At 46.8% G+C, this 23,659-nt stretch overlaps 1 protein-coding gene and 1 pseudogene across 2 annotated transcripts in view; both read right to left on the bottom strand.

Annotated features, from left to right (window-relative positions):
* Window positions 1–8,915: 8,915 nt before the first annotated feature.
* On the bottom strand, window positions 8,916–14,816 carry LOC116561758 (annotated as a pseudogene). The gene is made up of 3 exons (XR_004273593.1): window positions 13,715–14,816; window positions 12,677–13,413; window positions 8,916–12,493 (listed from the first exon to the last, which is right to left on the bottom strand). The product of XR_004273593.1 is annotated as an uncharacterized LOC116561758 (transcript).
* Window positions 14,817–17,863: 3,047 nt separating this feature from the next.
* ZCCHC2 (zinc finger CCHC-type containing 2) overlaps window positions 17,864–23,659 on the bottom strand; it is a 60,800-nt gene continuing 55,004 nt past the window's right edge. The window contains exons 14-15 of the mRNA XM_032293550.1: window positions 20,902–22,395; window positions 17,864–19,944 (exon numbers count right to left, since the gene is read on the bottom strand). Coding sequence (XP_032149441.1) covers window positions 19,877–19,944; window positions 20,902–22,395 — 1,562 coding nt within the window. The 3' untranslated portion in view covers window positions 17,864–19,876. The remainder of the gene's footprint in view (window positions 19,945–20,901; window positions 22,396–23,659) is intronic.

Below are 23,659 nucleotides of genomic sequence, written 5' to 3'. Positions count from 1 at the left end.
CCACAGACAGGTAAACAAACGAACAGAAACTGCAAACTGTGAAGTGGTCTGGAGGAAAGAAACAGCATCATGCCATTGAAAGGAATGGGAAAGGAGGTGACATTCCAGCTGAGACCTGGAGGATGGGAATGAACCCCCACTAAAAACACTGGAGATGCAAAAGACCATTAGATCGTTTACATGAACAAAGTATGTAGGCAACAGAGGTCAGAAGGGTGGTTACCTCCAGGTAAGGCCCTGACAGGAGGCATGAGAGAGCTATCAGGTGTGCTGAACCTGTCCTGTCACCTGATCTGGGTGAATAGATTGTATAAATCCAACATTAGGGCCTGGCATGGCTCACGCCTGTAATCCCAGCACTGCCAAGGTGGGCAGAACACTTGAGGTAAGGCTTCTAAGACCAGTCTGCCAGCATAGTGAAACTGTACTATAAATACAAAAATTAGCCAAACATGGTGGCAGGCGCCTGTAATCCCAGCTACTCAGGAGGTTGAGGTGAGAGAATCCCTTGAATCCAGGAGGCGGAGGCTGCAATGAACTGAGATCACACCACTGCACTCCAGCCTTGGAGACAGAGCAAGACACCGTCTCAAAAATCAACCAAAAAAGTTATGTGAAAAGTCATTGAGTTGCATGCTTCAGCCATGTGCACTTTACTGTATAAATGCTATACCTTAATACAAATAAAATACCCTCCTCCTCCAAAGGAAAAGGAAGAGCGGGGAACATTCCAGATGGAAGAAATAAGGACGAGGCCCTGCAGGGGTGGAGGCAGCAGGAAGACAGGTGGAATGCAGGGAAGGGACGGTGGGATGAGCTGGGGGCACATCAGACCGACGGTGGATATCGCTGGGGAGAGACTGAGACTGCGGGATGTGCACCAGGGATTTTAATTTTTTACTCTGTTAAAAAATATCATTGATAAACACGTCCTCGTGCTTTACATGTCCCATTTTATTTTGTTATTTTTATTGAGATGGAGTCTCACTCTTGTTGCCAAGGCTGGAGTGCAGTGGCCGATCTCCACTCTCTGCAACTTCCGCCTCTCGGGTTCAAGCGATTCTTTTGCCTCAGCCTCCCCAGGACCTAGGATTACAGGCGCCCCCCACCATGCCCGGCTTATTTTTGGATTTTTAGTAGAGATGGGGTTTCACCATGTTGGCCAGGCTCGTCCCGAACTCCTGACCTCAAGTGATGCGCCCACCTCGACCTCCCGAAGTGCTGGGATTACAAGCGTGAGCCACCGCGCCCGGCCTATATGTCTCATTTTAAAAATAAGTGAATGAAGTCATTTACTTTCGTTTTTAGAATGGCGCTTCCCGCCTTTCCTAGGGGCTTGTAAGGAAGTTGACTGCTTCGAAGGGCCTTTTCTTAAGAGGGGAAAGATCCAGGGGCTATGCAGTCTCCATAATTTCCACTGATCAATGTCCCCTGAGGATACATCGTTTCTTGATCAGAAGAGGAACCAAAGGGAACCCTGAGTGGGGAAGTCCCCCTTCCCTCATTCATTCTGTCGATGTTCATTGAGTGCTTATTAGATTCAAGGCCCGGCTTGGTTTGCAGGCAATTCCCAGGTCCAAATCTCTCCCCTCTCAGTTCAGGATGACACCAATACCTGAGACTCCAATCCTGAGACAAATGGGATTAGGATCCCGGGGCATGCAGAAAGGGAGGAGGAGGAGGCGATCCACAGAGAAAGAGTTTCCTGGCTCCTTCCGCCCGAGGCGTGGGGTAGCGAAGAAGCAACCTCTAGACCACCACTTTCTGGGGATTTAGAAGGTACCGGAAGCTCTGTCTTGAGCCTTTCAATTAACCCTTTCTCACCTTCGTCCACACCCACGTATGGTGGACGCACTGAAGGTTGGTGGTGCCTCTGCGCCACCCTCTCTGGGCGCCTGTGGGATGACCCCGTGCTGCGATGGGGAAGCGCGGGTTCAGCGCGCCGGGACAGAGGACAGCGGCCACCCGGGCAGGCACCGCCGCAGGCATCCCTCTCCGTGCGCGCTGGGCGCGAGGGCTGGATCCTCCTCTCCGCAGCCCTGTTGGCTCTCGCGGGGGGACAGTCGTTCAGAGTGATGCCGGCTGCAGCGTGCATTTTCCCGGACATTTAGCATCCTTGGGCCTGGGCCTGAAAACGGCTCACGTTTCAAACACCCCTAGAAGGCGGTGCGCCCTGGGTGATGTCCTCTGGAAGCCTCTTTTGTTCATGAAAGTGATTTGGAGACGTGAACAGGAGTCTCCGCACTGGCCCCGGGGACCGATGCAGCGCAGCGGAGGGGCGCTGGGACAGCCCCTCTCCATCCCAGTTGCAAGGGGGCCGCTCAGTCCGACAGTCCCTGAGGCTCCCGAGGGCGCTCGATGGCCCAGGGGTCTGGGGCGGACGCCGAAGTCTTGAACCGCGCGGGAGCGGAGTGGAGGTGCTCGCGACAGCGGCCTCGGGGATGGGGTCAGGGTGGGGTCCCGGGGCAGCGGATTCCACCCGGTCGCACGACTCGGCCAAGAGGTTGGGGACAGGAAAGCCAGCGAGGCCCAGGAGGGAGCCCCTTCGAGGATCCGAACGCGGACCCCCCTCCCTCCACCGGAGCCCCGGCCCGCACGGCGCGGCGGTTCACCGCGGTCCCGGCGCTAACAGCCCAGGCCTGGGGAGGTTCCGTGTGATGGTCTCGTTCTAGAGCGGCACGGAGAGCACGACCCCAACACATTTTTCGGTTGAATAAATAATTTTCAAAGTGTATATTTGGGGCGGAGGGCGCGGGCAGGCAAAACTGGCCACAGCGCTGGCCGAGTCTGAGGCCAGAATTGGGAAAGGCCCGGTGGCCGCGCTTTTCTTCGTGGTCCTGGTGTCAATTCCTTCTTTCATCCAAAATAGGACCGATTTCTAGGGAAGCCAAACTCCTGGCTCGATTGGATTCTGGAATCCAGGTTAAAAATTGCCAAATTGTCAAAACAGGTTCAAGGAATGGCCTCATCCCTGTCATTGCAGTTACATAAGTGGTTCCCTACAGCCAGGTTCTGGGGATGAAAGTATTTGAATGCCACTGATTTTCTCTGTAATTCTGTGTACATGACTTGGGCCCCTTAAACACATCGTTCTTCGGAGGAGGTCTGCAGCTTCCCCTGGCCACTAAAGGGTGCAGGGGTCATGGGCAGTGACTGAGGCCTATAATCCCGAAGCTTTGGGAGGCCAAGGTGGGAGGATCACTTAAGCCCAGGAGTCAGAGACCAGCCTGGGCAACATAGCAAGACTCCATGTCTACAAAAAAAATAAAATAACATTAACCGGGCTTGGTGGTGTGTACCTGTAGCCCCAGCTACTTGGGAGGCTGAGTTGGAAGGATTTGTTTGAGCCTGTGAGGTCTATGCTGCAGTAAGCTGTGATCATGCCACTGTACTCCAGAGCCTGGGTGACAGAGTGAGACCTTGTTCCTAAATAAATAAATGCATGCATACATACATACATACATACATACCTCCAGCTCTTAAAAAAAAAAAAAAAAGCGGGGGCCAGGCGCGGTGGCTCAAGCCTGTAATCCCAGCACTTTGGGAGGCCGAGGCAGGTGGATCACAAGGTCAAGAGATCGAGACCATCCTGGTCAACATGGTGAAACCCCGTCTCTACTAAAACTACAAAAAATTAGCTGGGCATGGTGGCGCGTGTCTGTAGTCCAGCTACTCAGGAGGCTGAGGCAGGAGAATTGCCTGAACCCAGGAGGCGGAGGTTGCGTGAGCCGAGATCACGCCATTGCACTCCAGCCTGGGCAACAAGAGCGAAACTCCGTCTCAAAAAAAAAAAAAAAAAAGGCAGGCATGGTAGCATGTGCCTGTAGGAAGAATTGCTTGAGCCCAGGAGTTGGAAGCTGCAGTGATGATGCCACTGCACTCCAGCTGGGTCAACAAAGTGAGACCTTGTCTCAAAAACCACGACAACATCACCTACCCAACATCACGCCTGTAATCCTAGCACTTTGGGAGACCAAGGTGGGAGGATCACCTGAGGTCAGAGTTCAAGACCAGCGGGCCGACATGGTGAAACCCCATCTCTACTAAAAATATAAAAGTTAGCCAGGCATGCTGGCATGCACTTGTAATCCCAGCTACTCAGGAGGCTGAGGCAGGAGAATCACTTGAACCGGGGAGGCGGAGGTTGCAGTGAGCTGAGATCACACCATTGCACTCCAGCCTGGGTGACAGAGCAAGACTCCGTCTTAAAAAAATAAAAATAAAAATAAAAAAAGGTGCAGGACATAAAGTAGGCAAAGACCTCAGAGTTCTCACATGACATGGGCTACCTAGGAGTGCACTACAATTGAGGAGCAGGACTAGAAAGCAAAATACTGATGTTCCCAATGGTACAGCTGAAGAAACAGGCAGGGTCCTGTGCACCTGCCCCTTGTAATGGCCTGTCCTGGTGGCTTGTCATATGTCCTTCCTCATCATCCATTTTGCTTTGCATAGAAAAGAAGCAGGGACATTTTGTCCAGAAGAAAATTCTTTTTATGAGAATTCCTTGCTAGCCTGGAACAGGACGCCCTGTGTTGGGACCAGCACTATTCAACAGAACTTTCTGCTATGAGGGAAATATTCTCTCTCTCTGGTGTCAAATGCAGTAGCCACTAGCCACAAGGGGCCACCGAGTGCTTAAAGTATGGCTGTTGCAACTGAGGGGCTGAATCTTACATTTTATGTTAATATGTGAAAATTCTGGCTGGCCACAGTGGCTCACACTTGTATTTTGCTTTCTAGTCCTGCTCCTCAAATGTAGTGCATCCCTAGGTGATCCAATACGTATGAGAACTCTGAGGTTTTTGCTACTTTATGTCCTGCACATTTATTTATTATTATTATTTTTTTGAGACGGAGTCTCCCTCTGTCGCCCAAGCTGGAGTGCAGTGCTAAGATCTCAGCTCACCGCAACCTCTGCCTCCCAAGTTCAAGTGATTATCCTGCCTTACATTTATAATCCCAGCATTTTGAGAGGCCAAGGCAGGAGGATTACTTGATCCCAGGAGTTCAAGATCAGCCTGGGAAACATAGCAAAACCCTGTCTCTACACAAAAGTTACAAAAATAAAAACTAGCTCGGTGTGGTGGTACACACCTGTAGTCCTAGTTTTGAGGGCTCTTTACATATGCTAGATACACATCCTTTATCAAATGTATGATGTGCAAACATTTTCTCCCAGTCTATGGCTTGTCTTTTCATCTTCTGAATGTTGTTCAAAAAGCAGAGTTTTAAGTCTGATGAAGTCCAATCTACCAATATGTTCTTTCATGGATTTTTGCTTTCAATGGACCCACGTCAGAAATCTTTGCCTAACCCAAGGTCACAAAGGTTTTTTCCTATGTTTTCTTCTATAACGTTTATAGTTTTTGCTTTTACATTTAGATCGTTGAGCCATTTTAAGTTTTTTTTTGTTTTTTGTTTTTTTTGAGATGGAGTCTTGTTCTGTCACCTAAGCTGGAGTGCAGTGGTGTGATCTTGGCTCACTGCAACCTCCATCTCCTGGATTCAAGCAATTCTCCTGCCTCAGCCTCCCAAGTAGCTGGGGCTACAGGCACATGCCACCACACCCAGCTAATTTTTGTGCTTTTAGTAGAGATGGGGCTTCACCATATTGGCCAGGCTGGTCTTGAACTCCTGACCTTGTGATCCACCCCCAGCTTGGCCTCCCAAAGTGCTGGGATTACCGGCATGAGCCACTGCACTTGGCCGAGTTAAGTTTTCTATATGCAGCAAGACATGGATTGATCTTTGGTTTTTCCACAGCCCTATTATTACCATTTTGCAAATAAGAATTATGGCATGTAATCAGTGGCCCCAAAGCAGCACAGTCAAGATGTAAATCTAGGTTTTTAGGTCTCTGAAGTTTGTGCTCTTTTTTTTTTTTTTTTTTTTTTTTTTTTTGAGATGGAGTTTCACTTTGTCACCTCTTACTCCATCACCCAGGCTGGAGTGCAGTGGCACAATCTTGGCTCACTATAACTTCCACCTCCCAGGTTCAAGCAGTTCTCTTGCCTCAGCCTCCCAAGTAGCTGGGATTACAGGCACGTGCCACCATGCTAAGCTAATTTTTGTATTTTTAGTAGAGATCGGGTTTCTCACCATGTTGGCCATGGTGGTCTTGAACTCCTGACCTCAGGCGATCCACCCGCCTTGGTCTCCCAAAGCACTGGGATTACAGGCATGAGCCCCAGCCGAAGTTTATGCTTTTAATTTAATGTTTTTCGAATGTAATGAGCATCTGAATGGCCCTCCACAGGCATTCTGTGCAGTGGGGCTAGGCTGTGCCCTGGAGGCTGCATTTCACAGGCTTCCTGGTGGTCCCTGGACTGCACTGGGAGAAACAGTGACAGTTGTGCTCCACCACTTCACACTGGACTTTAAGGGCCTTTCCAAATGTTTTCAATCAAGAAGTGCTACCATTCTTTGCCAGAATAAACACACCTCCACTTTAAATTAGGTGGAAAGTCTGATTTAAAAGGAAACCGGGATTGCAAACCATCTGGGCACAATGATTTATTTTCACTGGGGACAGAGAAACTCCAGAACAGGTCACTTCCTCCTTGGCCATGTTTTTTCAACCATAGCCAGACACAGGCATATTTTAACATGGAGCTCCTCAGAAGATACTCTGCTATTCTGAAGCACTGGGACTGCATTCTGGAGACCCACAGGAAAAGGCCTCCGTGGGCTGAACTGCCATGGAAAGCCATGTCGGGACTTTCCGCCCTGTGGGAAGCAGACAGGATTAGGACTGTTGTCTGTTCCTCCTCCAAGGCCTTACCAAGGTCCGTGTGCTCTCTAGAAAGGAGGCTCAGCTGCACAGGGAGATGCGGGAGGGGAGGCAACACCTGCAAACCCTGCTTGAAGCCTGAAGTTTAGAAACCTGGGAAGTTGCTTCTCCAGTGTGCCCATCTCTATAAATACATAGGGGAGGGGCTTAGTCCTGCGTGTCTCAAATTAGGTCAAGCAATGTGATGAGGGGACATCCTTTAGGTTGTAATTTCTGTACTTTGGGTAGGGCAGGTAATAAGAAGGGTCAGTAATGACCCAGCCTCTGGATAGTGGCTGGTTGCCCCTATAGGGGAGGGGCTTGGAAGCCCCCAGTGTCCACGCCTTTTGCTGACGGAGCTTTGCCAGCTCTTCCCACCTTCGGCCCATTGCTGAATGTACAAGGAGGCACCACTGAGACCGCTCAGCAGTGCATCTAACAAGAATAAAGACACAAAGAAACCTCCGACTGTTCTGTCCCTTAGTGCCCTTAAATTTTAGTTCCATTGGAATAAAACGAACAAAGCATTAAGACCATCCACAGACTGGGAGAAAATACTATATTAGCACATCACATATCTAATAAAGGACTGGTATCCAAAGTATACAAATAATTCTTAACACTCAACAATAAGAAAATGACCCAATAAAAAATCAGCAAAAGAGCTGGACAGCTCACCAAAGAAGATGGCGAATAAGCAGATGAAAAGATGATCATCAGGTCATTAGGGAATTACAAATTCAGACAACAATATGACCACACACCGATCAGAAAAGTTAAAATGAAAAATACTGACAACACCAAATGCTGGTGAGGACATGGAACAACAGGAACTCTCATTCACCGCTTGTAGGAATGCAAAAACAGACACTTCAGAAGAGTTTGGTAGCTTCTTAACAAAACGAAACATACTCTCACTACGTGATCCAGCAATCACATTCCTTGGCGTTTACCCAAATGAGCTGAAAACTTATGTCCATGTGAACGTTTATTTTAGCTTTGATTATTGCCAGAACATCAAAGCAACCAGGATGTTACTTAGTAGGTGAATGGGTAAGGTGTGGGACACCCTTGTAACATTCTGTTACTCAGCAAGGCCAGAAACAAGCAATCCAGCCCCGAAAAATTTCATCACAGAGGAGCCTGAAATGCGTACTGCCGAGTGGAAGCAGCCAACCTGAAAAGGCTCCAGACGGCACAATCCCAATTACATGACATTCTGGAAAAGGCAAAACTAGGGAGACAAAATAAGTTGTTGCCAGGGATTGAGGGGTGGGAGGATGAACAGGAGGAGCACAGGGGACGTAGGGGCAGTGACGACCCTGTAACGGCAGATGCATGTCATCACACATTTGTCAAAATCCACAGAACAACAGAGTAAACCCTAATGTAACTATAGACTTTAGTTAGCAACAAAGTATCAATATTGGCTTATCCCACGTATTAATAAAAAGTAAGATACAGAATGCTTGTATACGATGATTATGCATATGTAAAATAAAAAAAGCTGACACAAACGAAAGAGCAAGGCACAGTCTAATCCAAGAAGGGAGGCATTTCTAACTTTGATAGGCAAGCCCTAAAATAGGCAGGTTTTGAATAAACATTCTAAGAGGAAATAGAAGAATGTGTTAGTGCTCCCTGTACGCTAGGTACCACGTTTAGATTATCTAAACCTTGCACACACCTGTGGGGTGGACACTACCGTAGTTTTTATTTACAGGTAAGGAGCTGAGGCTCAGAGGGAAAGGAAATGCTCTGTGGCCCCGGGATGTGAGTGGTGGCCTTAAGGATTCAAACTGAGCCTATGCTGGTAAACTCTACACTTCTGTTCAGGAATTTAGCAACTAGATGGTGGTTAACTAGAGTAGAATTGTAATATTACTTATCTGTTATTTAATAGATCCTCGTGAGATGCTTGGAAGCTGCTCCTCCCAGCAGTTTGCAGTTTTAGACAGGGTCTTGCTGTGGTTGTGGAGAGCAGTGATGTGATCATAGCTCACAGCAGCCTCGAACTCCTGGGCTCAAGCAATCCTCCTGCCTCAGCCTTCTGAATAGCTGGGACCACAGGCACGTGCCACCCCCCCTGGCTTTTTTTTTTTTTTTTTTTTTTTTTTTAAGAGTGACGGGGGTCTTTTGGTTATTGCCTGGGCTGGTCTTGAACGCCTGGCCTCAAGCCATCCCCCCTACCCCAGCTGCCCAAAGTGATCATAGGCACGATCCCTGTCCTAACGGTTTAAACATTTCCCTAGAAATCATGTTCCTATGTTTAGCAAACTGCCCTCCCTCCTGTCACCCCTCCCGTTAGTTAAAGGCACATTTCAGCCACTTACCTTTTCATATTTGCACAAACTAAATTAAGCCCAAATGGAGTTTTCTGGAAGCTTTGCTGCTGGGGTGCAGCTTCAGCTTGCTGCCTGATGCACACACAGTCTAGGTAGGAAAACAACTTCCCTGACCTGCCCAGGGAACTCTTTTCTGTCTCTGGTTTGATTGATGTGAGTTACCACAGACTTATTAGTGACTTGTGTGCAAGATTTGGGTCTCTGGGGCAAGTCCCTTCCCCACTTAGTCTGGGAACAGTGACCTAGAAGCTGGGACCAAAACAAGAGCCGGGAAAATGTGAAGGCTCAAGAGGCCCAGAGGCAGCAGGATCCTTGGGATGGGCCAAACGTGGCTGCAGGGAACAGGCGCGCAGGGCGCGGAAGTGCAACGCTGGCAGCTGGAGGCAGCGCCCCTGACGAGGCTTTCCGCGTGTGGCAGAGGCAGGAAAGGGTTTGTGGGGAGAGTGACAGGAGAGAAGTGAAAGCCCAAAAGGGGTAGTTGAACCAGCAAGGGCAGTGAGGAACTCAACACGAGGCCTCTGCAGGGACCCCGTATATCTCCATCCCAAATCATCCTAACCTGTCCCTGGCTTCCTACATTATTAGAAAGGAATGATTCCTAAGCTGTGGTGTGACTGACCACACCTCAAATCCATGGTTTCAATCTCAGCGGACCTCAGGGATGCGGTTTTACTCAGTGTCCCTTGGCTCCCTGATCCAAGCAGCAGTCTCAGACCTCGGTCACTCTCCGCAGTGCCTGCCTCCCCTGGTGTCGCCAGGATAAAGAATACCATCAGGCCATCCCCCACCCACCCCAAGTACAAGGGGCAACTCTGCCTTCACAGCTCCCATCCACCTGGGCATCTTCCTCCAGTCCTGCCCTCCTCCCCCGACCCCGCCCCGCTGCCCCCATCTCCCAGCACCTGTCTTCTTACTGTCAGTGACTCATTCCTTATCGGCATGTGATATCTGCAGTAAATATTCCTCCACTGCATGTGACCACCACACAACCACTTCATTCTTGAAATCTTTTTTTTGTTTGTTTTTGAGGCACATTCTCCAGATCTCCAGTGTCTCTGAATTCTCACACTCAGCCTTCTTTGATGGCTCTGCTTCCACTGGAAACCTCCACGCTGTAGGAGTGTGTTTGGCGGGGAGAGGGAGTCAGGGAGTCTGTCTTTCCACTGAAGCCCATTAGGTGACTCTGTTGCAAGTGACTCAGCGACCACTCTTGGAGAACCACGGGTCTTCCAGATGCCCTCAGGCACCGCAAATGCAGCCTGTGCATAGAGACCCACTTCTCCCGGCTCCCTCCCGCGGTTAAGGGGGGTCCTGCAGTCCCTGCCTACCTCCACCTCCTGCAGTACTGCCCTCAGCCTCATCCCCTAACCCAGCGCACCCTCCGAGTTACTCTTCCCGGGTGCACCTTGGGCCATGCCGCTTCCTTTGCCATCTCTCACCTCTTCACTAAGGAAAATCTCACTTCTTCTTTCTTGGCACAACTAAAACGCACCCTTTGAAAATCCTTCCCCCATTCCCTGAAGGCAGAATTCCCCTCCCCCACTCTTTCTGATCCTTGGCACTAGGATGCCCCTGGCTAGGCTGAGCTCCCAGCCATGGTTTTCTCAATGACTGACTGTGCCTGAGAACCTGCAGCTTCTTAACCGCGCAGTACCGCACACGGCCTGTGCTCACTTCACCGTCAGCCGCTCTGGGCCCTTGGACACCCACTCTCAGCCTCTGTGCCTTCTTAAGTACCAGACACTACTAACTGCACTAAGAAAACAGCCCACAAAGGAGGGTAAAGCGCCTCCTCCCAGAACATCAGGACCCTGAAGATAAAGCCAAGTGCATCTTTCTGCAGATAAGGCTGACGATGGCAAGCTTTTCCTGTAAGGGACGGACGGTAAATATTTCAGGCTTCAAGGGCCGTAGGGTCTCTGTCCCCATTATTCCACTTTGCTGGAGTAAGACAAAGCACCCACAGACAACATGCAGAGAAGCAAGAGGGCTGTGTGCCAGTGCACTTTATTTGTAGACACTGAAATTTGAATTTCATGTAATTTTCAAGTGTCATTAAAAATTCTTTTTCCTTTTTCAACCATGTAAAGATGCAAAAAGCCATTCTTAGCTTGGGGGGGTTAGGTTGATGCTCCTTGGTTTATGCAGCCAACACAAGAGCTGTGCCTAACTTGTATCCTTTGGTAGTAAGTCACACACCTTTATTTATTTATTTTTTTGACTAAAAAGCCTCTGAAAATGAAAACTTTACATATGCAAGTACAGAGGAGTCAGAGACCTTCTGACGGAGCAGGAGGGGCAGAAACTGCTCCTGAAGGCCAGGGACAGCCAGCCCCGGGCCGATGCTGCCCCCTAGTGACTGGCCGGCCTAACGTCAGCCTCCCATCCCACAGCCACGCTGTGACTGATGCGGGTGTGTTCCCCAACACACAAAATAAGGACTTCAAATCAGTTAAATCAGAAAGTGAAAAGGTAAAGAATTTTAAACCCCGATAAATCATTTAAAGTGAAAAAGCAGGCTTTAATTCACAGAATTTCAGAACCGAAAGGGAACTTTTGAAATGACTTAGTTCAAATTTTATACCAATTTACCAACCATCCATGTGGCTTTCGGGTAAAAAAAGGAAAGCTCCAGAAAGAAAGGGCTGGTGGCCCATGAATGTTCGCGGAAGAGCTTGCCTGGGAGTCCTGCCCGCCGGATGTCACTGCAGGGCTGTCTGCACCTCACACCGACACACCCGCGAATCGTCAGAGGTGGCAAGGGGCAGCACCCTTGTAGCCACCCTGCCTGGGCTCACTGTCACCCAATCATCTGTGCCCTTGGATGCCGACTCTTAGCCTATGTGCCTCAACTTCCCTAACCGTAAAACAGGGCAGAGTTCCTCCCTCACAGGGCTGTAGAGGCTGAAATGAGCTGATGAAGTCGGGCCCATACTGGGCATTCAAGTGTGACCTGCATGACAAACTTCTTCAGAGCCTACCGTGTGTTGGACATTGAGTGCTTTATGTGTTTGCCAGGTTTAATCTGTGCAACTATTCTACAAAGTGAGTGTCGTCATCCCCACTCTGTAACACCAGCCCGAGAAAGGTCACATGGAGTGTGGTGGGTGCCATCTCTTGTACAATTGACTTTGTGAAGGCATGGAAGGTTCAATTAAGTTACCAGGCAACAAATATGACCTAACTCCAATAGGCTAGCACGAGTGAGCACTCAGTAACTGCCAGGCAGCCTGGTGGTGTGCTTTGCCTTCAGCAGGGCTTGTTGGGAGTGGGTGGGGGTGACCATTCTTGTTTCTGTGAAGGTTACTTTGTCACCATTTATCTTTGCCTGTGGAGTGTCTTGGGGGCAATGGGCAGAAGGGGTACTTGGGACAATCTAGATGTGAATGTCAGAGCTTTAAACACGTCAGCAGTCACCTGTCCTTTCTGCTTGCCCCATTAGTTCACTGGATCTGATGGAATAGTCAATTCACGCACACAACTTTTGGGAGGCACCTCTGTGTGCTAGTGGGGTTATCCGCACACATTTAAAATCTGCACTGATGCCACTTGAATGTACCTGATAGGCCAATGCTGAAAGCCTCGTTCTCAAAGTCCTGAATGTTTCTCTCCGGAAACTTTTCACCATCCCACGTCTTCAAATCCTTCAAGAGATACATGGAAGAGGCATCCCTATGGGACAGGACGTGGCCTGTGTTCCAGGCATGCCCACGACCTGGTCCAGCCCTCCTAGGAATCCAGAGGCCGCCCGGCCATCCCGCCTGTGGGCTCCTATCACCTCACACAGCTCCATAAAGACACAGCTCCAAAAAGCCACCGCCCTGGGCTCTGCCGGAAGCACTGTGGGGGCAGGAAGTGGCGCTGGGAAGTGAGCCCCGACATCAAGCAGAGGCCGGAGCTTCCTTACAGGCCTGTCTGCAGCACTTCATCTCGCTGAACGCAAAATTCCTTTCCTATAAAACGAGAGGGAGAATTCCCTCTGCACTCCCCAGCTGTGATGACCAAAGGAAACCTTTGAAGTGTTTACACACAAACTGAGATTTCAACTGCTGAATGAGGGGATGGCTCAAGTTGCTTTTATGGCCAGCTGCCTGCATTCATTAAGGTTTCGGGCACAGGCTTACAACCCCAATGTTCTCTCTCTTACGTTTAATGTTCTCTAAATTAGGTCAGTAGGAAATAACATCTGCTTGCTTGCACTGTCCTCGTCCCCCACCAGGTGGCATTGCGTTCCAATGAGCAATCTTCTGGTGAGAGGCTGGTGGAGGCCTCCTTTCACAGCAGCTCAAATTGGAACTGCAAGAGGAAAAAGAAAAACAATGAAGAACCACCCAACCCCCGACCTCGCCACAACTCCCACCGCCAAATTTCAAAGAGCAATACAGGATCATGGGATCGAGAGCTTCTGGGGACCAAGCCCTGCATTCACGAGGTGACTGCATGAAGGGTCTCTGGTCTCCATACGTGTGATGTGCCCCCCCATTCCAGAACAAACAACAGGAAGCCCCAAACCCCCAAAATTCAAAAATTGATAAACATCTGCATACACACACAGAGCTCAGGTGATGTGTACCCCTGTTCCAATCCAGGGGCTTACATTTTTCAACAGAGGACAGCATTTAGGAATTAGCTAAATTTCCCTCTGGCATGCGGCCAAATTCTTTTTGCATGGACAGGCACAACAGCTGTATCTGTAAGCAGCAGTAACATCAAATATGATGTGAGACTGATTTTAGGAACCCAAACTGTGCAAGCCAATATGCTAACGTGCATCTAGGGAAAGACGCGGTTGCCCGCCGCGGCCTGTCCTCTCTGCGCACAGGGTCATCTTAACAATATGGTAAGTGAGGGCGCTCCAGTTAAAACGTTCCTTCCACCCTAAGCTGACACCTGCCTCTCAGCCCTGGGACCCCAGGGCCCCCGCATCCTCATAACAGCTGGTCTCGCCCCCTGAAGAGAGGAAGATGTAGAGATGTCGTGACATTTCTTTACGTCATGTCTCACACCTCAAAACTCATTGCTCTGAAAATCACTGAGCCCTCTTGGTGGGGTGGGGTGGAGGGGTCAGTATTTCTTCTTTATTAAGATTATGGGAGCGTCACTGGGTGGAACTACTGTCACAGCTTGTCTCCATATCGTTCCACTGCTTTAACCTTAGAACGCTTTTGGAATCTGTATGGAGAACTGAGAAAGGCGTCTTCCACGCTAATATGGACGGTGCTAAGCAGTAGGTACGTGTTAAGAAAAAAAGGTATTTTACACTGTGCTTTATCATCTCTTTGGAACCTTCTCAGAAAAATCTGATTCTTAGTGCTTACATTAAAAATTAAACGTTGATTTGCCATGAACTTTACTTTGGTACAAAATAATCAAGACTGCACGACTTGGCATGTCTGTACAGTCCTTATCTGCCATTAACTGGCAAGCTCCCCAACTAGGTTTCATCCGTGAGGGTAAGGAAGAGCTTCTATGTCCTGTATCAGTGCCTGGGGCAGAATTAATTAGTCTAATGAAGCACTATGTTTGCTAGGTTCCTCACCACCCAAACAGCCACTGCCATCGCTCTCACCCAAACAGGTTCTCATCCACACTTCCCCCCCACCCTTTATTTTTAAAGACAGGGTCTCACTGTCACCCAGGCTGCAGCACAGTGGCATGATCTTGGCTCACTGCCACCTCTGCCTGCTGGGCTCAAACGATCCTCCTGCCTCAGCCTCCCAAGTTAGCTGGGACTACAGGCGTACACCAACATGACCAGATAATTTTTGTACTTTTTGTAGAGATGGGGTTCCGTCATGTTGCCCAGGCTAGTCTTGAATTCTTGGGCTCAAGCGATTTGCCTGAGGCCTTGGCCTCCCAAAGTGTTGGGATTATAGGTGTGAGCCACTGCACCTGGCCCTGTATTGCAGTCTCCCTGTTCATCAAAATTGACTTCAACTAGAATCTGAGTGGCTTCTCAGTGCTATTTCATTATGTTGGATCTTTCCCATGGAATTTTCACTTAAACTTCTGAGCTGTAATTTATTTATTTATTTGAGATGAAGCCTCACTGTCACCCAGGCTGGAGTGCAGTGGCACGATCTCAACTCACTGCAACCTCCATCTCCCAGGTTCAAGCGATTCTCCTGTCTCAGCCTCCTCAGTAGCTGGGATTACAGGCACGCGCCACCATACCCAGCTAAGTTTTTGTATTTTTGGCAGAGACAGGGTCTCACCATGTTGGTCATGCTGGTCTTGAACTCCTGACTCAAGTGATCCACCTGCCTTGGCCTCCCAAAGTTGTTGGGATTACAGGAGTGAGCCACTGTGCCCAGCCACTGAACCATAATTTAAAAGAGACATTCTCATTTTACATCTAGGGAAGATAAAGTTGAGAACATCAACATTCCTTCTACCTATCTCTTCCTTTCCTTTCTAAATGGGCCTTCCCATGGCCAATCCCTTAGTCTGGGCCCTCCTGGCCAAGCCTAACCTGTCTTTCAACTTCCAGCCTCTCTTTCCTTAACCAACAAAGGAAGAGGATTTCCCCTAATACCATTGTCACCGTGTTTTCCCTCTATTTAAAACTTGGAAACTTCCCATTTTTCATTCAACCAACTCCAAATTCTCCTGTCTGATCCAATTTTTTCTACTGTACCCACAAAACTTGAAACTCTTATAATTTTCCCTCTACTACTGCTCTATCCCCCCCCCACCTGTCCCCAACCACCCAACCACACACTGCTGTCACATTTTTGTTCCTGGCCAGCCTGCACCCCCACCCCGGGGCTCCTTTTTAGATGCAAAGACCGAGGCTGCACATGCATTCCCCACCTAGCCTTCCACAGCACTACAACACCATCTCCAGAGGGGGTCAGGATACCCATTCAGGGGTCCCTACTACATTGCTGGTACAAGTGAAAATCACTTGGAAAACAGTATGGCAAATCTCAGCAAACTGAGTACTTGCATGTCCTACAACCCAGCCCCTGCACTCCCAGCTTGACGCCCTAGAGAACTTGTGTACACATGAACCAGGAACAGCAGCCTTGTTTGTAACAGAAAAAAAAATAAAAACCACCCAATGTCCATTGACAGAATGGAGAAATTATCTATATTATTCCCCACAATGAGACTATTAGAAGGTAGTGAAAATGAATAAATATAAGAACATAAACATAAGAACCATGAAGTCAGATGAACAGAGCCAGTCACACAAAGCTAGGCACAAAAGGATACCCTTTTTACAAAGCTCAAGAAAAGCATAAAGAATTTGTATATTTAGGAGCAGTGTGTGGGAAAACAAAAAAGGAAAAGACTAACACAAGGCTGGGCATGGTGGCTCACGCCTGTAATCCCAGCACTTCATGAGGCCAAGGTGGGCAGATCACCTGACAGGGTCAGGAGTTCGAGACCACCCTGGCCACCATGGTGAAACCCCATCTCTACTAAAAATACAAAAACAATTAGCCAGGCATGGTGGTGCACACCTGTAATCCCAGCTACTTGGGAGGCTGAGGCAGGAGAACCGCTTGAACCTGGGAGGCGAAGGTTGCAGTGAGCCAGTATCATGCCATTGCACTCCAGCCTGGGCAATAAGAGTAAAACTCCAACTCAAAAAAAAAAAAAGAAAAAAAAAAAGGACTAATACCATCTAGAGTAGTGGTTATCTCAGTGTAGTGGGGGAAGGAGAAAAGGGATAGGTAAGGATATGGAGACATGCTAGTTAATGTGAATTTGGGTTCATGATTTACTCGTTACCTATAGGTGCATTATTTGTTGGCTGAAAAGGAAAGCTGGTGCCCTGTAAGCAATCAGGGAATCTATGATCATTTCAAACTCACTGCCCACCCAACCGGATCCAGTCATTAGGAGGCTCCTGCCAAAGAGCCCGGGCCCAGGAGGGTGCTGGCCACTAGGACTCCTGCAAAGGCGGTGTGGACCAACAACGCAGGCCCCCAACCATCTTAGAAATTACCTACCACTTAAAAACTTTGAGCCTGGATTATAGACAAGATAAAAAATGAAATAAAAAATAGTACATATTGTACTGAGAGAGGGGCCTGGCTAATAAAACCGCACTAACAAAGTTGATAAAGTAATGAGTCGTTTACACTTTTGGTGGGTAAAGGCCCAAACTGGAAACATGAGCTCAAGGTTAACAAGGACTCTGCCTCATTGCTACCACAGCCTTTGGTACACGGTGGGTATTCAACATTCATGGAGCACAGTCCCCATTTCTCTAGCAGTCACACAGATAAGCTCTATATAAAGTTATTTGGGAGGCCAGGCACGGTGGCTCACGCCTGTAACCCCAGCACTTTGGGAGGCCAAGGCACGCAGAGCATTTGAGGTCAGGAGTTTGAGGCCAGCCTGGCCAACATGGGAAACCCCGTTTTTACTAAAAAGACAAAAATTAGCTGGGCATGGTGGTGCACATCTGTAATCCCAGCCTCTCAGGAGGCTGAGGCAGGACAATCGCTTGAACCCAGGAGGCAGAGGCTGCAGTGAGCTGAGATCGTGCTATTGCACTCCAGCCTGGGCAACAGAGCAAGATCCTGTCTCAAAAGAAAAAAAAGTTATTTGGGAGAAGAATTGAGGAACATCCAGATGGTAAATAACTTTGGGATTCACTGCCCACACTGCATGGAAATGGGTTGATCCTTACCCCCCAAAATAATTACATACATAAATAAAACTTAAAAAAAAATCACCATGTATGATGTCCTATCTCCACTCTCACAAAATTTGCAATAAGGCACAATTCTTAAGCTGTTTTTCATTTTTTTATTGCTGTTAATTCAAGGAAAAAAGGTTGCATAAAATCCAATCTGTTCTAGAAATATAAGTGGCCTTTCCAGTACATAACATTTCAAATATCAAAGTATATGGTAAACATACAAATAAGGAGAAGGTAACATACCTCCTATGTACAGTACAGTATTTTAAATCATAAAATAAGCTCCATAAAGTACAACTGGCAAGTGATTCACAATGCGGCCCATACGTGGCTTATCAAAACTCTCACTTGAACAACTCAACTGCAGCTTAACAATTAATTTAATAATGTGGTCCAAAAATACCCAGATCAAATAAAATATATTTAATCAAAATAATTTCCTTTACTTGAACTTTCTTTCTAAATTAAAGCTTTCATCTACCCCTTCACACCCACCCCTTCCCCATAACTCCCGCCCCTGAAAGAAAGTTTCAAAATGTACATTGGTGCTATAAATATAAATGCTACTTATGAAGCATGAAATTAAGCTTCTTTTTTCTTCAAGTTTTTTCTCTTGTCTAGCAATCTGTTAGGCTTCTGAAACAAGACCAAATGTTTACGTTCCTCTGCTGCATACCAACGTTACTCCACACAACAAAAATCTATCATTTCTGCTCTGTGCTGAGGAATGGAAAAATGAAAACCCCCAACCCCTTAACCCTAGCACTATACAGTGGAAGCTGTTCATTGCTGATGAATGCAGCAGTCACTAAAAAATACACCCAATCTTCCAGATAACCTCAGTGCACTTTAGGAAATCAAAAATTACCTGGAAGCAATTTAGTACATAGATTGGCTTTTTAAAAAAACTTGTTTTTAAAAACAGCAGCATTAAACTTAGTGACATGACACCGACATGATTAATACCATCTTAACACACTCAGAATTTAGTCTTTCACATTATAATCAAACATAGTGGTAAACTGTTATAAAAGTGACTTTGCTACGAGAGACAGGTTAGGAAACAAATAACCTGACTTACGGTAGAAACCCATAGCTCTGTTCAGACTGCAATAAACCATACACATTGCAAACACAACGTAACACTGTAACAGTTGGTATAGGGAAAGGAGAAATCTTGACTTAAGTAGTGTCTCTGTGAGCACAACACGGTGGTGGACAAGTGAAACTGGCTGGAGACTTTCATGACAAACACAAGCACACGGAGAACGACATTCACACCAGTGTGTTCACTTTGTGTCTCTCTGAAGCAACAGGCTAAAAAAGTATGATGGAAGTAAAAAGTTGGTTTCAGAAAAAGCTTTTTGTCCATTTTGTACGTCATATTTTTTCAGTTTCATATGGTTTGACTTCTTCCTCTCTCTTCCACTTATTTTCATCTTTATTTGGACAATAAGCACTGCATATATGTATTTACGTGACGCTGTTTATTACATATATACACACTATTTCGGGAGTTTGATTCCTCCTGTAAGATCAGGGTGAAACATTCTGCCCTTGGTTTATATGCAGAGCAGTTTATGAAAGTGGGTGAATGCACTGCTGGCCGCTCCTGCTGCGGGCCGAGGACAGAGTGAGGCTGGCTGGGGAGGAAAGTGTCGTTTACGGTGAAAGTGAGAAAAGCTAGGGAAGAAGCAAATTTTTTTCTTTTTTTCAAAACCATATGACTGTCACCAGTGTTGTTAAAAAAAGGTCAAATACACAGTTTTAAAGATTCAGTAAACATTGCACACAGCAAGTATTCAGTGTAAAAAAAAAAAAAAAAAGCACGCACCAACATTTTCCTTTTGATAGTTTGTCTGAAAGTTTAAATTACATGTATCATACATATAAGCCTGTTGTTGAACCAGGAGACCGGAGGCTCAAAAGCATTGCATTCTTTCTTGTTTTGGACATTGGTACAAGAGAAATGAAAAATCCCAACTGCATAGAAATCTAGGAAATGTATAGACAAAGAAACAAAATACCTTTCCTTTCCTCCCCTCCACACCCCATGACTCCCCACACTTGAGTGTATTAAGTAGGCAAGCTTTACTCGTTTCAGTCTGCAGAATCCAACGTATCATTAGAAGGGGGGAGGGGAGGTGCGTATCTCAGTCTGTAAGTGCCTAAAATGGGAAAGACAGAACTAAGTCACCGCTTACAAGGAAATGTCATCACAAACCACTACGTACAAGCTATCACACGGGCATGCTCTCCAAAAGGCACCTTCGTCAGCTCTAGTGCTACTCCAAATGGCCAATCCACTCACTTAAAAAAGCAAGGTAAAGTTTGTGCTTTGAATTCAATCTAAAGGCTATCAAACTTGATCTTCCTTTAAGAATGCCAAGGAAATATATTCCCAATTTAAGACTTTTTTGTTTCTGGGTAAGATCTGGCAAAATGACAAAGGCCAAATTCAAGTGAAAGTAACAGTTTGAAGTTGACACAAAATTTGGTATCTTACTCAAACATATTTAAGAGCATTTTCTTCCTTCTGGTGGTAGTAATATTAAACTTTGTTCAAATTCCTTTACTCTCAAATCAGTGCTGAACTATTTTGTTCCTTTACTGTAAAATGCAATAGAATCTTGGGTTTTTTTTTTTTTTTTTTTGAAGCATTTGCTGGGAAGGAAAAGGGCAGCATGGGGAAACAGGCACGAGGCCAGCTGGTTATGCAGATACACTACATAGTTCCTCAAAACCTAATGTCAGATGACTAGATTACTTCCTAGGTTTTCAATATATAAAAATTTTGCTTACTCTATGACAGGACTGTGACTTAAAAAAAAAACTGCTGCAAGCAAGAGATTTAACATTACAGAATTCCCACCACACTCCTTCAAAAGGGCCTTTAGAGTTACTCCTTAATTGGAAACTGAAATCCTCTGAACTTCCTTGTGCTGTGTGACCTGAGTCTACGCTAGGTTTTTCCAGTTGCATTTTATGATCTGTCACTGAAAACACAACATCTGTAAACAAAAACACAAACAGATCTTTCTACTACGACAGAATCCCATGATCAGTAAGGAAAGGAAGAAATGAGTGAACTCAAAAACAAGTCCTCTGGGAGTTATTGTGATTACCTTGTTGATTGGCCTCCATGGACGACTGCTTACAGTCCTGTGCATAGTGTCCGCTTACACCACAATTGTAACATGAGACATTCCCATTCTTCTTGGGCCCCGAACCACTGGTGTTGGCAACTACATTAGGTGCTGGATATACAGGATAGAATCTCCCAAATCCTGCCATCTGCTGCATGCCATAGTTGGCTTGGCTCCCCATGACTGGGTCATGTACCAGTCCATTTGCATATGGAGTCTGAGGCAGAAAAAAAGGAAGTTGGTTTCCATTGCTCTGATGTGCTTGGTTGAGGTAGCTGCCATTGCAAATGGATGGCAGAGTAAAGAATGAAGGGACTCGGTACATTGGTCCAGGCATCGGATTAGGATAATAGTAACTGTTTAGCTGAAGGTTTCCATTGGTCCCACAGCTGCACCTTCGCCCACAAGAACCACAAGGACCCGAGCCCATCTGCTGCGGTGGCACTACTGTCCCATTAGCGTTCGTGTTCCCCACAGCACTGATGTAAGAGGTGCTGTCACTCTGCGCGGTACTGTGTGTCAAAGCAGGGCTTGGGCTCGGGGCAGGGCCTGGGGTGTGGGTAGGAACTGCGGGAGGAACAGTGGCCTGGGCCTGGCTGATGCCTGCGCTCGCTGGCTGGGGAGAAGTTGCTGCTGTGCTGAGCACACTGGAGTTCTGGCTGGGTAACACGCCGGCAGCAAGGGGAGAGCCTGGTAAGGGGTAGGAAGCTGGTGGCTGAGCAGCTGAGAGGCCAGCTGCTGGAAGGACTACCTTCACATTGGTAGGCTGAGGGACTGTCCCTGTGTTTCCCTCAATTTGAGGCACCATTTGATTGAGTCCTACCACTTGGGATGCGGATTTTGTGATGGGGTCCGTGGTAGCAACAGGAGAGCCTGGGAAACTACCTGGGTTATGGATAGGAATAAAGGCAGTGTTTGGTGATCCAATGCTCAGACTTCCGGGTGGTTGCTGTGGGATGTTAACTGTGCAGCTCTCAGAAGATCCCTGTGGTGGTGGCAACTTTAGCCTCTGAACTGTTAGATGCAAAGCGGGAGTGCTACTATGTGGAAGAAAGGTTGATGGAATAGGTAAAGGGGAAGCCAGTAACTCAAGGTGCTTTTCCGATTCTCCAGTGGAAGCTGTTGGCCCTAGTATTCCAACGGGGGTTGAATTTGCAGACTCCCTTATTGCAGAAATAGCAACAGGACTAGGAACAAGCATCCCTATGGTTTTGCCATCAGCGGATTTGGGTGCAGGAACGATGACTTCAGACTTCTGGGCACCATTGTGCATGACACAGTGTAAAGTTGGCATAAAGGAAATATGCTGATACTTGGGTGAGTTTAAGGGATCTTCTAAAAGGTTTCCATTCTCATTTCCTAGTGAAGCAATTTGAACTGGTGGCTTGACAGTGACAGTCTGGTTGACAGAACCATAACCTGTAAACCTAGTTGTTGATGGATTTCCAGAATCCTCAGAATTGCTGTCTGTGTCTAAAGAAAACAAATATAAAGAGATATTAGCACAAGCATAAATCCCATCTTTCTTGTTATAAACAAACATTAAGTATATCTCAAAGTAACTCAAGTTTGGAAAGGGTCCCTCCTCCATGATGTTTCTTGACTGTCCAGGCTGACCTCCCTTAACTTTTGGCTTTTGATGGGTCATCATTAGATCAATGCTTTATTTTAAAAATGCGAGGATATAAACAAAAAACCAAAACATAAAAGGCTGGAGACCGAATGAAACACAGTATAAAACAGAGATTTATGTAACACCATTGTTGTACTGAGACTCGTAGCCTTAATAAACTTCAGGCAATCCACTTGGTTTATATTCTGCACTGCCAACCCAAGTTCTTCAATTTGTCTCAGGTAAACGATATAATTTCAAAGAGCTCAGTTAAGACAGTATTTAACTCAAATATCTAGACATAGGGAACAGAAGAGGTTTTTTTTTGTTGTTGTTCTTGTTTTAGAATGGAATCAATATTCTTAATACTAAATATTTAAATGCAGGGAAGAAAATTTAAAGCCATTACTGAAAAAAACAACATGAGAACTTCGCGAAGTATGCACAAGTTTTAACAGCCGAATTGATCAAGCAGAAGAAAGGATATCAGAGGTCGAAGACCAACTCAATGAAATAAAACGAGAAGACAAGATTAGAGAAAAAAGGATAAAAAGGAATCAGCAAAGTCTCCAAGAAATGTGGGACTATGTGAAAAGACCTAATCTACGTTTGATAGGTGTACCTGAATGTGATGAAGAGAATGAATCCAAGCTGGAAAATACTCTTCAGGATATTATTCAGGAAAACTTTCCCAACCTAACAAGGCAGGACAATATTCAACTCCAGGTAATATGGAGACCACCACAAAGACATTCGTCAAGAAGACCAACCTCAAGGCACATAATCGTCAGATTCACCAGGGTTGAAATGAAGGAGAAAATACTACGGGCAGCCAGAGAGAAAGGTCAGGTTACCCACAAAGGGAAGCCTAACAGACTCACAGCAGATCTCTCAGCAGAAACCCTACAAGCCACAAGAGAGTGGGGGCCAATATTCAACATCCTTAAAGAAAAGAACTTTCAACCCAGAATTTCATATCCAGCCAAACTAAGCTTCACAAGCGAAGGAAAAATAAAATCTTTTGTGAACGAGCAAGTACTCAGAGATTTCATCACCACCAGGCCTGCTTTACAAGAGCTTCTGAAAGAAGCACTACACATAGAAAGGAACAACCAGTGTCAGCCT

Source organism: Sapajus apella, unplaced genomic scaffold (genome assembly GCF_009761245.1).
Source record: "Sapajus apella isolate SASKATOON/1434 unplaced genomic scaffold, GSC_monkey_1.0 scaffold30, whole genome shotgun sequence".
Taxonomy (NCBI): Eukaryota; Metazoa; Chordata; class Mammalia; order Primates; family Cebidae; genus Sapajus; species Sapajus apella.
This window is presented reverse-complemented; position numbering and strand designations above follow the sequence as displayed.